The following is a 17,451-nucleotide window of genomic DNA, read 5'->3' as shown; positions in this document are numbered from 1 at the left end:
TACTTCTTAGACACCACTGTATATTTAACCTTCTTGGCATAGCCATTTTTGCTTTCCCAGCACTTTTTCATTTCTTTATATTCTCTAAATTATCATATGTTGCTCTTCTCCTATCCCATCTGTAGCATACAATATTACAGATGTCTAAGATCTAGAAAATTGTAGCTGATGAGAGTCATCCACTGCCTTTTCTTTTTTCATTCAAAGTATATTATTTAATTTTGAAAAGCTGTATGCATTAAACTTTGTTAGTTTCTAATTCCTTAGAATAAACAGATACTAACACAAATATAAACAGACATATTAATTAACCAATGTTTATCTTTAATAGGAATCATATACATCTTACTTTCTTAAAATTTCTATCCAGTCATTTAGATAATTTTGTTATTTGAGGTGCTTACTTTTTTGGATTCTTTTCTAAGAAGTATTTTGCTGTCTGCCTTTTCTTTATTTTTATTTTTATTTTTTTGTACAAACATGCCTCAAGTGTTTTAATAGATTTCAGCTTTTCCTTAAACTGTCTTTCCACAGTCAAAACAACACAACAAAAAAAGACCCAATGTTAAAATCACTTAATAAACTTACAAACTTGAAAAATTAGACACTTCAGGTAGGCAATAAACTTCATATTATGAAAGTAATATATTCCAAGTTTCAAAGATCTGACAGATTCTGCAGAGCGTCTTTCATCAGTAGACAGAAACTCTCAAACGGCACAGTCTTCTGTCAGGTAGGACTGGGTATCACTCACTGGTCTGAGGTCGAATCCATTTCAAGGCATGTCGTGGTGGCACAGTAATGGTGGGATGATAGAACGTGCAGTCAGGCCGTGTACACTGAGTGTTAAATCTACAGTGTTTCAGATGATAGAAGGGACACTCCATTTTCTTACAAGCTGGGAAGTAGCGGCACAGCTGACTACTGGAAGGCGGTGCCGCTGCTGTGACTGGTTTTGGAGGCAGTCCTGGGGTTCTTCGGCTCATGTGAATGAAGGGACAGTCTGGTTTAGTACATTTTGCATCATATTTACAATTTGGATGAACAAAGACACTTCTCAGCAAATTTACAATTGGGAAAGGCTTTGCAAGGCGACACGGGGTGATGGTAAGTGCACTCATCCCCGTTCTTGCAGGCAGGCCAGTACTTGCAGCGCTCCAGCAGCTTCTCCAGCTTCTGTGCCATGCTCAGCTCACTCAGCTCAGTGTTTGCAAAGCTACCATCTGGGTCCTCAAGCTGCCTGCTCAGCACGTGCAACTGCTGCGGGTGAAGGAGGCCTGCGAGTCCCCCGTGTGAGGCTGCAGGGTGCCATGCGCGTCTCATTCCTTCAGAGCACATGTCCTTCTCTTGATCTGACATGTATCCTGGGGGGCTGGGGACACCATCCAGCGTCACTATAAACTTGGGACTCGCAGGTTTATCTGGTTGTACAAGATCTCGTGTCTGTACAAGGTGTCCTGAAAGGGCCCAAAGGGAATCTGCCGTCATCATCCCCAACTTCTGGTTTGCTGCCACTACTAGCTCCTCAGACAGCTTTGTCTTCTTCAGAATAAATTATCTCGTGTCTTGACTGATCTGCAGTTTCTGCCATTACAGGATCAATTTGCAATCGGGATAACAACTGCCTCTGTTGAGTTCCTTGACTTTTGTCTATATTATCTCCTTTTGCTTCCTCTTCTTTAATAGGAGAACATACCCTGGGGACTCTGCCTTGTCCCTGGACCATTTCTGCTAGCAATTCTGAGAAGTTCGAATTCTGGGAGCAACTGGAAGTGTCTGTTTCTGTGAGACTGTAGAATAGTTGTTTTTGTTACAGATTCTTGAGCTTCAGATATAGCTTTCAAAATTAGATTCTTGTTAGCTTGTTTAGAAGGTGGAAGTGAAGGTCTCCGTTCAGGCTTCGCTGGCACTGACACACTGCTGGAGATGCTTCCTGTACGGGACCCACAATCGTCCTCTTCCTCCTCCTCTTCTCCGTCGTGACTGAACTTTTTTACTTCAACAACTGAACTTACCACAGGCAACTTTCTCTTCTGAAAGTTTTCTTCCTCAATACTCATCTTTTCTGCGCTGCTTCTGAAGAAGGGACTGTAAGTCTCTTCTAAACTGTTAAGCACTTCTGGCTCACACAAGCGTCCTGTTTCATATACCCGGCTGCTCTGAACATCAAGAGGCTTGGAGCATGAACACTGTTTTGTTGCTGCTGAAACTGCAGCCTGTTTAGATGAGCACCACTGTCTGTGTTTCGAGTTGCAGGTGGTCGATAGATTTCAATAGAAGGGCGAGAAGAACCGTATGTAAGTGTCACTGTAGTTTTTTTCTGAGATAAGGGATTCTCCTGCACAAAATTGAGGTCTTCATCATTGAGATCATCTGATTCTAGCTTAATATCAATCACATCTTCAGAGGGTGCTAGCTCCCTCAAAGGTTTCAGTGTGGACATTAGTCGGGTTGCAGCTCCATCATCCTAAGTCTGTCTGACATTAGTGGCTTTCTGCTCCTGTGAACTTGTAGAAACTCTGGACTCTCTTTTTTCAGGTCTAGTGCTAGAAACTGCAAGAGGTGGCACTGCAGCTTCGTGCCTTCTCTCATCTCCTCGACTGAAACTGCTCTTGTTTGAAGGTACGTTACCATCAAAGAGGTTGGTATCAGAAGACTTTAGACTAGAGGGGTCGGTTGTTGCAGAACGAAGTTTATCTAATACACCGTGAAGCCATACGGTGAATCGAATTGTGCTGTTCCCTAGAAACAGGGACAGGTCCTCTGTCATTTGGTCCTGACTTTTCTTGTTGGCCCCCATCACCATAATGTAATCAGGAAGTTCTTCATCGACGTACGCTCCTAATTCTTGCAATTTCCCCTTAATGGCACTGGCTGATCTCCGTGCCGATCTCCATGGCTCCGCGGCGGGAAGCGGCGGGCACTGCACTGCGTCCCGCGGACCAGGGGCCCGGCGCCGGCTTCCTCCCGGCGGCGCGCCCTGTGTGACCCGCCCCCACAGGCTCGAGCCCCGCCGCGCGCGCCTCTGCCTTTTCTTTAAATAAGAGCCATACCACCTCAGGTAAAATTAACCTTGGCCTGTTAACAGAAATATTAGACAGTGTTTGGTCTTTAGATGTTTAAATATATTTATATCTATAACATTCTTGAGAAGGAGGTCACTGTTGTGTGGAGTATCAGCTCTGATAATACCTGGCTTGAACCCTGAGCAATCCAACCAACCTTGTATCTTCTTTGGCTCCAGATGATCTACGAATGTTAAGGTTTTTTCCTATGTCAATAAAGAATATATACACACATATATGAGTTTTTGTTTTTAAATTAAATGTTGAGCTAATATAAAATAAATTTATAAGGTATGTGTAAGGTATAAAGTATCATAGTACAATGAAATCCATGTAGCCACTGCCCAGTTTAAGTAAAATAACATACCTTTAAAATCCTGCCCCTGCTAGATACCATAATCTTCCCTTCCTGCTCCCTAATCACTCCAGAATTTTATGATCATTTCCTTGCTTTTTCTCAGTTATACCACACTTGTAACTCTAAATACTGTTTATTTTGAACTTTTATATTAATAGAATCATATGGTATATATACCGTGATTGACTTCTTTTTTTTAAAACCTGACATTATTTTTCTGGTATTTATCTGCACTATTTTTTGTAGATAAAATTTACTAATTTTCACCACTGTATTGGCAAATAATGAATATACCTTAATTTATCAATCTACTATTAATGGAAAGTTGGATTATTTGCAATTTTTTGCTATTAAAACTGTACTGAGGGACTTTCCTAGCGGCCCAGTGGTTAAGAATCCGCCTTCCAATGCAGGGAATGTGGGTTGATCCCTGGTCCAGGAACTGGGATCCCATGTGCCATGGGACAACTAAGCCTGAGTGCCATAACTAGAGAGAAGCCCACAGGCTATAATGAAGATCCTGATGTAACCAAAAATAAAATAAATGTTAAAAGAAGATGAAGCCACTGTACTGATAGGGTCTTTGTGTTTATACATTAAGGACACGAGTCTCTTTATGGCAGTGATTCTCAGTCCTGAGTACCACTGACTATGTTTTATGGTAAATGACATGTAATAATTCTTATATATTGATTTTATAAGAACTTGCTTTCATACAAATGAAGCACATGATAAATTTAATAATAATATTACCACATTTCACCTTTTGGAAAATGTATTTCGGACTGTTACACAGAATCACATGACCCTCAAAATTCAAGTTTACAGCTGATCTTCACAAGAGCCTTATCCATATACGCATTAGTTATTCAGAAGGAAAAATTCGATACAGTATTTTAGTAGTTACATGATTTGCAACCAACACTGAATTACTGAAAGCTGACAAACTCTCAACGAATTACATATAGGATGACCACTCCCAAATACAAGAAGTGAGACAACAAAGGAAAATTTTCTGTTCAGTCGTAGAAAAATGATAAAGGCATTTATGATGAGATAAATGCTTTAAGTTAGTATACAACCTACTGGGCGAATAAAACTGCCACATAGGTTGGTAGTTTTGCTCTTGAATATACGTGGTATGGTATTACCCATTTTGGAGAAGAAAATGGCAACCTACTCCAGTATTCTTGCCTGGAAAATTCCATGAACAGAGGAACCTGGTGGGCTACAGTCCATGGGGTTGCAAAGAGTCAGACACAACTGAGCATGCATGCGTTACCCACTTATTTGACATTAAGTGATACGTAAAACTTCAAGTCTGAGTTCTCAAAATGGTTGCTTGGTATTTCTGAATAGTGTCTGGTGTACTCAGAATGTTTCTTATCGTTTATCTTTTCTTCTTTTATAAGGTTTAGTGGGACTGTGCAATGCTGGAGCAATAGTCCAGAATGTCCTGAATAGTGAATTCCATTGTAACACCAGATCCAGGATAACAGCGAGCTATCAAACCTTCAAAATGCTTGTACTGGCGAATAAATTCATCCTGCATGGAGTGCCACACCACCTATAAAAAATGAAAATGAGTCACTAAATTACAAATGGAAATAATACGTAAACAAGAATGTAGAAATATTGTCAAGACATATTCTAAGCATTTAGGATAGCATAATAGTTAATCACTGTGGATGGTGACTGCAGCCATGAAATTAAAAGATGCTTGTTCCTTGGAAGAAAAGCTATGACAAACCCAGACAGCATATTAAAAAGCAAAAACTTCACTTTGCTGACAAAGGTCTGTAGAGTCAAAACTATGGTTTTTCCAGTAGTCAAGTACATATGTGAGACTTGGACCATAAAGAGGTCTGAGTGCCAAAAAATGGATGCTTTCGAACTGTACTGGAGAAGATTCTTGGGTCCCTTGGACTGCAAAGAGATCCATCCAGTCAGTCCTAAAGGAAATTAACCCTGAATATTCATTGGAAGGATTGATACTGAAGCTCCAATATTTTGGCCACCTGATGCGAAGAGCCAACTCACTGGAGAAGACCTGGATGCTGGGAAAGATTAAGGGTGGGAAGAGAAGATGGTGGCAGAAGAAGAGATGGTTAGGTAACATCATCGACTCAAAGGACATGAATCTGAGCAAACTCTGGGCAGTCCAAGGGGTCGCAAAGAGCTGGACACAACTGAGCGACTGAATTGAACTGGGAGAGAATGAAGGACAGGGAAGCTTGGTGTGCTGCAGTCCATAGGGTCACAGAGTCAGGACTGAGCGACTGAACAACAGTTAAGAATGAACATTCTGAAGCGACATTCCTAACTCCTCAAGTGACCCTGAGTATGTTACACTACTCTTCTGTGCCTAAAGCCCCTTATCTATAAACTGGGTGGTGATAATAATACCTTCCTCACAGGTTCAAATGAGATTAAACGAGTGAATGTATGCAAAGTGCTCAGAACAGTATTCGACTCAGTAATGTTTATTACATTTTAGCTGTTATTATATCTGTTCCAGTATCCAACACAGATGTGGCTATGCACAACTATGTATGAAATAAGACTGAGGATTAAATGAAATTTCACATCAGATGAAAGTTTAATTTCTTTATCTAAAATTAACGATGCAAAACACTTCTTCGTGACATGGAGGACACCAAGATAAGTCAGACTAATCATGAGCAATCAAAGGATTCTATAATCTGGAAGTGGAAACTAAAATGCCAAAATCAACACAACACTGTAAATCAACTATATTTCAGTCAAAAAAAAGTAAACGAATGAACAGTCCCATGAAAAAATAAATTTTATAAAAAAATAAAAAATTTAAAAATAATAGTAATAATAAAATAAATAAATACATAAATAAATTTTAGACAACTATCAAGACAGAATTTGACACACACATACTGACATATTAGTAATATCAATAGGTTATATTTATGCAACTTATTTCATATCAGCACAGTACAAAGTGCTTTATGTATGTATTATTCTATTTAAGTCTCATGACAACCTGGTGAGGGTGGGTACTATGAACAAACACCATTCCTATCTGCCAGTTCAAAGAGTGCCTTCTAGGATTTTTCCTTGTAAATCCTAAATGTCACAAATCTTAAATTCCTAATAGTCAGCATAAGACTATTTTACTAAACAGCTTTACTTACACTTTTTGCTTCTCTTCTTTTAGCTCACAGTATTTCTTCCACTGGGAAGCCACTTCTACTTTATCTGTTAAGTTAGTATCTGACTTTCAGAGACTGACATAAATGCTTTCCTTCATGAAGCCTTCCATGATGCTAAAATCAGGGTAATTCTCATCTCTAACTGAGGTTTAAATCTGACTCTATCATACATTAAGTATGGGATCATGGTCACATTACCTCTCTAAGCTCTGATTTTCACATGTATAAAATGGCAATGGCAATAATATTAGTGCCCACCTACAGAGTAGACGTATTATTTCTGCTTTTCAAATAAGGAAACTGAGGCTCAGAGAGGTTAACTAACTTGCTCCAAACCAGGTAGCTTTACCTGGAGGCAGATTATGAATCCATATTCAGGCTCCTATTCTCAGAATCACTCCACTGTGCCATACACCATTCCATTCCCTTACTACCCTCCAAACTAAAACAAAACACAAAAAGGTAATGAAAAACCCATCCCCAAACAAAAGCAAAATAACTTAATGTCTCAAAACGATACAACAGAAATATAAAATACACAGAGATAGCCATATAAACTTGCATAAATATTCCTTTCTTCCTCACAATTTACTAATCTTGTCTGCATTTTATATGGCGCTTTCCTCCTGCACTAAAATTAGAAAATGTATAGCATTTCTAGAGGAATATTTTGGGGGAAATAGATATATATAAGGATGTGCAATGTAGGTAGGTTAAAAGAACTAAAGCATACCTGAAGTAAGTTCTCCTCTTCACATAAATGTTTATCAACCTTCTTGTAGAGGTTATCAAGACCTTTTTTCACTTCTTTTCCAGGATACTCTTTAATAACTTTTCGGAGTTCTTGTTTGTTAAACGCAAGTTGGTAGCTCACTTCCTCCTCTCTTATACCCTGTGCTACCCGAGCTTCAACACCTTCAAAGAAATGCTTCAAGGAAATAAAAAGAAACAATGGCTAAGAACGGCTCTCATTACCACTTCAATTAAAAAAAAAATTTGATTATAAAATAGTATATATCCACTGTGTAAAAATCAGTGTGTGAAAATATAAAGGATAAAATAATAATCAGCTGCTATCACACTACTCAGAGATAAGCACTGTCAAAAGACTAGATTTCCCTCTAGTCTTTCGATGTGTGAGTATGAAAATGAGGTTATACTTTTGTATGCTATATTTTTCATTTAATATTTTATATGTTTTTCCCAAAGTATAAATTTTAATGGCTGCATCATGTTCCATCCAATGACTATACTATGTTTATTCATTTTTCCAGTATTAAGTATTTAATATTTTTTACTTTTTTTCTTGAAGTTGACAAAATCTATTCATCAAAAACAAAATCTATTATAAATATAGTTATAAATAACTTTTATACATAGATATTTACCCACATTATTGATGACCGTCCAGCATAAACTTCTAGGACTATAATTCCTCAGTTGAGGAATATAATTGTTAAGTATTCTGAAGATTCTTCATATACACAAATTGCTTCCCAGAAAAGTTCAATCACTTTATATTTCTCTCATACGAGACTATTTTATCTTATCATACTATCATCAGCATTATCATAATTAAAAAAAAAATCTTTGTCATTTTGAAAAGTGAAAAAGGGGGACTTTCCTGGCAGTCCAGTGGTTAAGACTCTACCCTTCCAATGCAGATGGCATGGGTTGGATCCCTGGTGGAGGGATGGGAAGGGGGAACTAAGATCCCACATGCCAAGTGGTATAGCCAAAAGAAAGTAAGAAAGGTTTATTTGTCATTTTATTTCAATATTCTTCAGCTAGAAATGAAGTTTATCTGCTTTTCATATGCTCAGTAAGTACATTCAGAACCCTTACCCATTTATATATTGGGATCTTAGTGCTTTCCTGATTGATTTTAAAAAGATCTTTTATATTAAGTATACTGACTGTTGTGCTGTTATAAATATTCTTCTCAGGTTGCCTTTTAAGTGTAATTGGTTTTTTAACATGCATATTGATTGGCAAGTCTTTACTTGATCACAACATGGTCAAATCCCCTCACTACTATTCTCTAAAATTTTCTTAGCTATTATTTATTTATTCTTCATTAAATTATTACATTTTTAATAATGATTTTTTAGACAAATCTGTTCTGGATATTAAAAAAATTTTTTTTACACAGATTTTTATTTTTTATTTATTTTTCTACACAGATTTTTAATTGGTTATTATAACATATAGGAAACAAATTATTTTTTGATATATATATATATCTTGACTAGGTTAAAAAACCTATTTTACTTTACCAGATAAAATAACCTCAACATATTATATACAGGTAATTATAACCCTGAGGGCTTCCCAGGTGGCGCAGTCACAAAGACTCCGCCTGCCGACGCGGGAGACACAAGAGACATGGATTTGATGCCTGGGCTGGTAAGATTCCCTGGAGGAGGAAATGGCAGTCCACTCCAGTATGATTCTTTTTATATATCTTTATGTTTCGGTCTTACTGCATTGGCTAGAGATTCTATAACAATGTGAAAGGATTTATCAATGTTTCTGCTTTAAATCTGATTTCAAAGGAAGTTCCTTTATGTTGCAGTTACGTATCATGCAGGCTTTAGGTCTGAGACAGACCCTTTACCCTAAAGGAATATCTGTCTGTTCTTCAATTTATAAGACACTGGTTCTGCATTTGAATTGCTGACAACAGATAGACAATTTTTATTTGACTCTAATTTCAAAACATAGAAGATGGCTAACCACATTGTGGACATAATTTGTTAGAAGGGTCCATTTAAGCTTCTACCATGTTGCAAAGTTCTCTAAAACTACCATTTCTCATGTTTAAAGATCAAATTTGCTCTGGGGAAGGACAAGTCAAGAAAGGAAGGATAAAGAAAAGGCAATGAATAAAACAATTTTTTTTTCTTTTTATCTTGATAGAGTTTTCAATATCTTCATCTGAGCTAGGGATAAAGGTTAGCTATTTATGAGGTAAGAAATGGAAGACTGGTATAATGGAAAAGGCTAAATCTATGGTTAATCACCCTGCTTTGCTACCTGTCAATTATTATAACTTTTTATTTACTTTCAGTTTCTTCATTTGTAAAACAAGGATAATGCTATCTTACCCCACATCATGGTTTACAAGAATTAAAAGAAATAATGTATATAAAACATCTAGCAGTGTCTGAGCAGCTTCAGTATCTCAGTCCATCCTTCCTTATCCTCCAGCACCAATGAATGAGCAACCTTAAAAATAAATGTCTGTTGTGTTACTCACATGTAAACACAGGTCCAAAACCAGAAAAAATATACTGAATGAAAATATGCTTACGTTTAGTTTTTCAAGAGGTTGTCCTAAAGAGTATATGACATAAGACTGAAGGTGATCTGTGTATTTTTGTTTGGCTTCTTTTTTTTCAGCTTCTAGACATGAGATTTTCAAACGAGAAAGTGTTGCAAAAATATGGTGGAAGTTTTCCATCATGACTACATCCCTGGGGGTCTTCTGGCTTTCGTTTGCTACTTTCTCCACTAAACAAAAATGGAAGAAATATAACAATGCCCTCGTATGAATATGACCACATTTAGCTATGGAAAAAAAATTTTTTTTCATTTATAAGTTTAAGAAGTAGGCACATTTTCTGGACTTAATCAAATAAAACATAATGTACTGAAGGATCTACCCAAACCTAAATAAAAAATCATTCTAAAACAGTCATGTATATATATGTATAAATTTGGATTCCTATTACACATCTTTTAGCCAAACAAATTCTAAATTGTTCAAGTGCTTAAAATGTTAAAAGCAAATAAATGAATGCAATCGTAAGTACTAAGAAAAATAAACCTAGTTAAAGAAATAATTCTGTGATAGTATGAACTTTCTAAGAATGGCCCAAAACTTAGAAGTCATAAAGAAAAAGATGAATAAACTTGATATATAATTTGGAAGCTCTTACACAGTAAAACATACCATAAGCACAACTGATTTATATCCTTCTAGGTTAACAAAGGATAACAAGACTGATAATACTGAGAAATACTGGGTATCGAGGCAGAAGTGATAGAAACTTTAACCAGACGCTCAAAGGACTAAACAGGTATAATCCTTCTGTGTGGTTATTTGGCAGAAACTCAACAGACACCAAACTTCTGACTCGGTAATTATTTCCAATAATTGATCCTAGGGAAATTATTAGACAATATACAGAAATATACAGAAAACAGGAAACGAACCATATGCCTGTTAACAGATCTGCTAAGTAAATAATGATAGATGGAACTCTATGTAATCATTAAAAGTGATTATGGTTATCGAGTTGGTGATGCCATCCAGCCATCTCATCTTCTGTTGTCCCCTTCTCCTCCTGCCCTCAATCACTCCCAGCATCAGAGTCTTTTCCAATGAGTCAACTCTTCGTATGAGGTGGCCAAAGTACTGGAGTTTCAGCTTTAGCATCAGTCCTTCCAATGAACACCCAGGACTGATCTCCTTTAGAATGGACTGGTTGGATCTCCTTGCAGTCCAAGGGACTCTCAAGAGTCTTCTCCAACACCACAGTTCAAAAGAATCAATTCTTTGGCACTCAGCTTTCTTCACAGTCCAACTCTCACATCCATACGTGACCACTGGAAAAACCAGGGCCTTGACTAGACAGACCTTTGTTGGCCAAGTCATGTCTCTGCTTTTGAATATGCTGTCTAGGTTGGTCATAACTTTCCTTCCAAGGAGTAAGCGTCTTTTAATTTCATGGCTGCAATCACCATCTGCAGTGATTTTGGAGCCCCCCAAAATAAAGTCTGACACTGTTTCCACTGTTTCCCCATCTATTTCCCATGAAGTGATGGGACCAGATGCCATGATCTTCGTTTTCTCAATGTTGAGCTTTAAGCCAACTTTTTCACTCTCCTCTTTCACTTTCATCAAGAGGCTCATTAGTTCTTCTTCACTTTCTGACATAAGGGTGGTATCATCTGTATATCTGAGGTTATTGATATTTCTCCTGGCAATCCTGATTCCAGCTTGTGCTTCTTCCAGCCCAGCATTTCTCATGATGTACTCTGCATATAGGTTAAATAAGCAGGGTGACAATATACAGCCTTGACATACTCTGTTTCCTATTTGGAACCAGTCTGTTGTTTCATGTCCAGTTCTAACTGTTGCTTCCTGACCTGCAGATAGGTTTCTCAAGAGGCAAGTCAGGTGGCCTGGTATTCTCATCTCTTTCAGAATTTTCCAGTTTTTTGTGATCCACACTGTCAAAGGCTTTGGCATAGTCAAGAAAGCAGAAATAGATGTTTTTCTGGAACTCTCTTGCTTTTCTGATGATCCAGCGGATGTTGGCAATTTGATCTCTGGTTCCTCTGCCGTTTCTAAAACCAGCTTGAACTTCAGGAAGTTCACAGTTCACGTATTGCTGAAGCCTGGCTTGGAGAATTTTGAGCATTACTTTACTAGCATGTGAGATGAGTGCAATTGTGCAGTAGTTTGAGCATTCTTTGGCATTGCCTTTCTTTGGGATTGGAATGAAAACTGACCTTTTCCAGTCCTGTGGCCACTGCTGAGTTTTCCAAATTTGTTGGCATATTGAGTGCAGCACTTTCACAGCATCATCTTTCAGGATTTGAAATAGCTCAACTGGAATTCCATCACCCCCACTAGCTTTGTTCGGCTTTCTAAGGCTCACTTGACTTCACATTCCAGGATGTCTGGCTCTAGCTGAGTGATCACACCATCGTGATTATCTGGGTTGTGAAGATCTTTTTTGTACAGTTCTTCTGTGTATTCTTGCCACCTCTTCTTAATATTTTCTGCTTCTGTTAGGTCCATACCATTTCTGTCCTTTATTGAGCCCATCTTCGCATGAAATGTTCCCTTGGTATCTCTAATTTTCTTGAAGAGATATCTAGTCTTTCCCATTCTGTTGTTTTCCTCTATTTCTCTGCATTGATCACTGAGGAAGGCTTTCTTATCTCTCTTTGCTATTCTGTGGAACTCAGCATTCAGATGGACATGAGTTTGAGTAAACTCCGGGAGTTGGTGATGGACAGGGAGGCCTGGCGTGCTGTGATTGATGGGGTTGTAAAGAGTCGGACACAACTGAACTGAACTGAACTGATATTAGTAGACAAGGAAAGACACTAGAATCATAGAGTCTAGCAGGTTCCAAAACAGTGTGTAAGGTATGATACAACATTTTTAAATTAGAGAACACACAATATGTGCTTATATACCAGGGAGAGAGATATATTGAAAAGTTTAGACAGGTAAAAATTAAATGTTACCTTTGTATGATGAGATTACAAATTACTTTCTTCTTGATTTTTAAAGTCAGTTTGCTGATTTTGGGGGGTATGTAATGAGCATATAGTACTTTACAATCGGACAAAGCTTTGAATTTTAAAAGAAATATCAACCATATAAACATTCAATCATATAATTTATCATCTTTCCCCTAAATCTGTTTCCACCAAAAATGTATTATCTGTAACTGTTGAGATAATTCTACTTTTGTCATTTTTTTAGCTTTAAAAATTCCTGAATTGATGCAGTCAGATCGTTTATTTCAAATTAAACACATCCACATTGTTTCTGTAACTTAACTGTGTGATGTGACATAGGAAGATGATGAATTATACTATTTTAGCATTAATTGGGGCTTCCCTGGTAGCTCTGCTGGTAAAGAATTGGCCTGCAATGCAGGAGACCTAGATTCAATTACTGGCTCAGGAAGATGCCCTAGAGAAGAGATAGGCTACCCATTCCAGTATTTTTGAGCTTCCCCGGTGGCTCAGATGGTAAAGAATCCAACTACAATATGGGGGACCTGGGTTTGATCCTGGGGTTGGGAAGATCCCGTGGCAGACTGAATGGCAACCCATTCCAGTATTCTTGCCTCGAGAATCCCATGGACAGAGGAGCCTGGTGAGCTACAGTCCATGGTGTTGCATAGAGTTGGACATGATTGAGTGACTAAGCACACACACGTACAGACATCACTGTTAATCATCTCGAGAAGACTCTCGCTAAAATGCAAATGTAATCCACAAGGTCATTTTTGTGTTTAAAAAATGAATTTCAATTTTACATAATGATAGCCCATATGAACCCTAAAATATAAGTAGTTCCTGGTAAATACAAATGGGTTTTATGTACTGTTTGTTGTTCAAATTTAAGAAATCTTTACTTTCAGAAAACTTAAAAAAGACTATAGACTATGGAAAATAACGAACAGATCTGTCCCCCAACTTCTAACTTAATCAGAAATAATGAAAACCGACCAAAAATACCAGAAATAAGGAAAACCACCACCAAAAACGTCTTCATAATGTAACAAAAGCTTACCATTAACAAATACCCCTCTGATAAGTTTAGTATATGCTTTATCTAGATCTCCACGACGCTCAGCATTTTTAAAGATTGATTCTGCGAGTCCAGCAAATTCTTCAAATTCAGCAACAAATGGGAGAATTCCTACTTTACTCTTCTTTGAGATCTTTACTTCTTCCATTTGCCTTATTTGGTTACTCTAAAGTTAGGCAGAAAGCAAGGGAGAAAAATAGCTAAGCAACTTAGAAACAACATACAATTAAAAGCAAATATATATACCACAAAGGCATGGTGTAATTTAATACCTAGAACATTTTGGACATTTACTAACCAAAGAGTAACACAATATGGATAACTAAGAAAAACTATTTCTAGAGATTAAAAAGTACATATATAATATTTAAGAAACTAAAATCAAGGAAAAAAAAATCCAAATTATCCAAAACAAAATGTACTCAAAGCTTGTGAACCTCAGGTCTTTGTTTAAAGTAAAAACAACCAATGAACACTTCTATCATTTATAAAAGGTAAGTATATAGTGATTGCCCATTTTGGGGCAGAGGAGATACCAGAGCACACACAGGATCTCTCACGATTATTTCTGGTTGGTGGCTATATAGTCAAGTTGAGAACCACAACCATTTCCAAATCTCAACAGCCTAAAATTTGTTTGGATAGAGAAGTTCTATATTTTGGGGGTATGAGAAGAGAGAAGGAGATCAGGTATTTCTACTGTGGATTTGCATTATATAGTTTTCCATGTATCTATTAGTTATTTACTCTAAATCTGTATAGTAAAGTACTTGTGTAAGATGGATACAAAGTACAAATAGACATACAGACAGAATATAGACACTTTGGTTCACAATAATCAATTATGATTCTGTGTACTTCCAGGGGATCTAGTTCTATTCCCAGTAAGAAGTACATTGCCAAAGTGTTGAATCATTTTCAACTCCTACCTAAAATGTCATTATGCTGAGATTTTGGGGATATAACCTGAAAACCATATGACATGTAGAGATTAGAAAAGTAATTGTTCTTTTGTTCAATATGGTATTGGAAGTTCTAGACATAGCAATCAGACAGGAAAAATAAATAAAAGCAATCCAAATTGGACAAATAATTCTAAAACCTGTATGGAAACACAAAAGATCATAATAGCCAAAGTAAGCTCAAGAAAGAAGAACAAAATAGGAGGTATTATGCTCCCTGATTTCAAACTATACTACAAAGTTATAGTCATCAAACAATATGGTACTGGTACAAAAACAGACATGTAGATCAATGGAACAGAGTACCCAGAAATAAACCCATCATTATATGTTTAATTAATCTATGACAAAGAAGGCAAGAATATACAATGAGGAAGAGACACCTAAATCATATCATTTTCAAAGGTTAAAGGGTACAAAACCACATCACTATAGTGTGAGGACTTCTGAAAAGCAAAGTAAATTCAGGTAAGAAATGTACTGGAGTGCAGTGTCCAGCTTGGTAGTACTTGATATGTTTCTAATTTTATCTCTAGTTCTTGGTAGGCTAATCTTTTTAGCCCTGTTCCTTGAAGAACACTTTGGGCTTGGCCACCAGATGAAAGTACTAAACTCAGATGCTATCTATTTCACTTTCTGCAGTCGTCTGACATTCATTCTTTGGTTCAATACACACAGAACCATTCACTACTTTTTCAAGGTATGCCTTAGGTCCAGATCTTGTCCCAAGTACCAAAACACGTAACACTTAACTGAGCACGCACAACTGACTGGACACTGTGAAAAGACTTGAGTTAAAATAAGGAACATTGATGACAACGAACAGAAGGAACCATCCTTCTCCCTTTAGTGACAAAAGGTAAAGCTTTTAGAAATACATGCAATTTAGGAAAAAACATGACTTTATACCTTTGTCTAGGTAAATTTTACTAAATTTCTTCACTTTCCAGTTTTGAGAGTAACATGAACATTCTTCAGCGAACTATTATTAATTACTACTGTTATTCCCTGGTGACTCAGATGGTAAAGCATCTGCCTACAATGTGGGAAACTCGGGTTCGATCCCTAGGTCAGGATGATCCTCTGGGGAAGCAAATGGCAACCCACTCCAGTACTCTTGCCTGGAAAATCCCATGGACGGAGGAGCGTGGTAGGCCACAGCCCATGGGGTCGCAAAGAGTTGGACGTGACCAAGAGACTTCACTTTCACTTTCATTACTGTCATCATCACCATTACAAGTGATCAGTTACAAGCTCTGATTCTGTACCAGGCAATGTGCTAAGCACTTCATTTGAGCCCATGCCTACATCTACCTGATACTATTACATCTTACACTTTTAATAATTACATTCAAGTGGATTGAGAGGTATTATATTAAAGTTTTATATAATAGTTTTATTTTACTGGTAAGAGTAACAAAATCTTCATATTCTAAAAATGTATAGTGTTCTCATGATTAGTGTTCTACCTATTCTTATTCTATGTCACATGGGACTCATTATCTTAGACTTTAGTAATTCTTTATTTTCCTTTTGGCTATCAGCTTACAATCAGACCTTAGAGGTTTATCATCACTTATGAAGAAAGCTGGGCAGGGAAGAGGATAAGTGGCCAAATTTCATAGTATTTCAAATGCCAGTGCAGTCATTTGGTGGGGAAGGAGGGTGTTGAGGTGACATTTAAGTTTCTACGGATGGCTTTTAAAATTTCAGAGATCAGTAAATATTATTTTTAAAAAGTATAAAAGATGATGTGGATTTTAATTACCCTTAATATTTTTATTATTCTCTCATTATTCTATGGGCTTCCCTGGTGGCTCAGCCGGTAAAGAATCTGCCTGCAAAGCGAGAGACCTGGGTTCGATCCCTGGGTTGGGAAGATTCCCTGGAGGGAATGGCTACCCACTCCAGTATTCTTACTTGGATAATTCCATGGACAGAGGAGTCTGGCAAGCTACTGACCATGGGGTCACAAAGACTCAAACATGACTGAGCGACTTTCACTCACTCATTATTCTACGGCTATTCAAGCACTGGATTTAACTTAAAGGTTACACAGTAGAATAATTCAGATGATAAATATCTACTTTTACATATTAATACTAAATACATTAATAAAATGAAACTCTTTTTAGAACCTGGTCCAATCCTGTTCATATCTATGAGCTTACCAAAACCTAACAGAAAAAATAAAGTTAGTGATTTTTTTCCTATTAGAAGGAGAAAAATGATAACTGCCAAAAGTTCTCATAAGAACAACTTATTCTTAAGGTAATATGATTAAAGCTATTAAACTAAAAAAATACTTTAATCAATTAAAATAATCCAAATAGTAATTATCCTATTGTAATACGTTAAAAGAAGAGAAACAATAAATTCAGGTTTCAGTTGTTTCATTAAATCTGTGGTCACTAATCAGTCAACTGGGATTTCAGTTACTTAGAGGATCTCAACTGTAATAACTGCTGCCTCTATGTCAGCTACTTCTGAACTTGCCATGATTCACTGTAGATGGGACTCTACTTGGCACAGCACC

At 37.1% G+C, this 17,451-nt stretch overlaps 1 protein-coding gene and 1 pseudogene across 1 annotated transcript in view; both read right to left on the bottom strand.

Annotated features, from left to right (window-relative positions):
• Nucleotides 1–745: 745 nt before the first annotated feature.
• Nucleotides 746–2,897, bottom strand: LOC128049738 (zinc finger CCCH domain-containing protein 14-like; annotated as a pseudogene).
• A 1,320-nt stretch (nt 2,898–4,217) lies between these two features.
• EXOC1 (exocyst complex component 1) overlaps nt 4,218–17,451 on the bottom strand; it is a 54,440-nt gene continuing 41,206 nt past the window's right edge. Inside the window, exons 18-21 of the mRNA XM_052641966.1 lie at nt 13,936–14,119; nt 9,922–10,121; nt 7,342–7,536; nt 4,218–4,990 (exon numbers count right to left, since the gene is read on the bottom strand). Coding sequence (XP_052497926.1) covers nt 4,838–4,990; nt 7,342–7,536; nt 9,922–10,121; nt 13,936–14,119 — 732 coding nt within the window. The 3' untranslated portion in view covers nt 4,218–4,837. The remainder of the gene's footprint in view (nt 4,991–7,341; nt 7,537–9,921; nt 10,122–13,935; nt 14,120–17,451) is intronic.

This window comes from Budorcas taxicolor, chromosome 6, assembly GCF_023091745.1.
Source record: "Budorcas taxicolor isolate Tak-1 chromosome 6, Takin1.1, whole genome shotgun sequence".
NCBI classification, from domain to species: domain Eukaryota; kingdom Metazoa; phylum Chordata; class Mammalia; order Artiodactyla; family Bovidae; genus Budorcas; species Budorcas taxicolor.
Note: the sequence above shows the minus strand (reverse complement) of the source record. Positions and strands in the feature narration are given on the sequence as shown.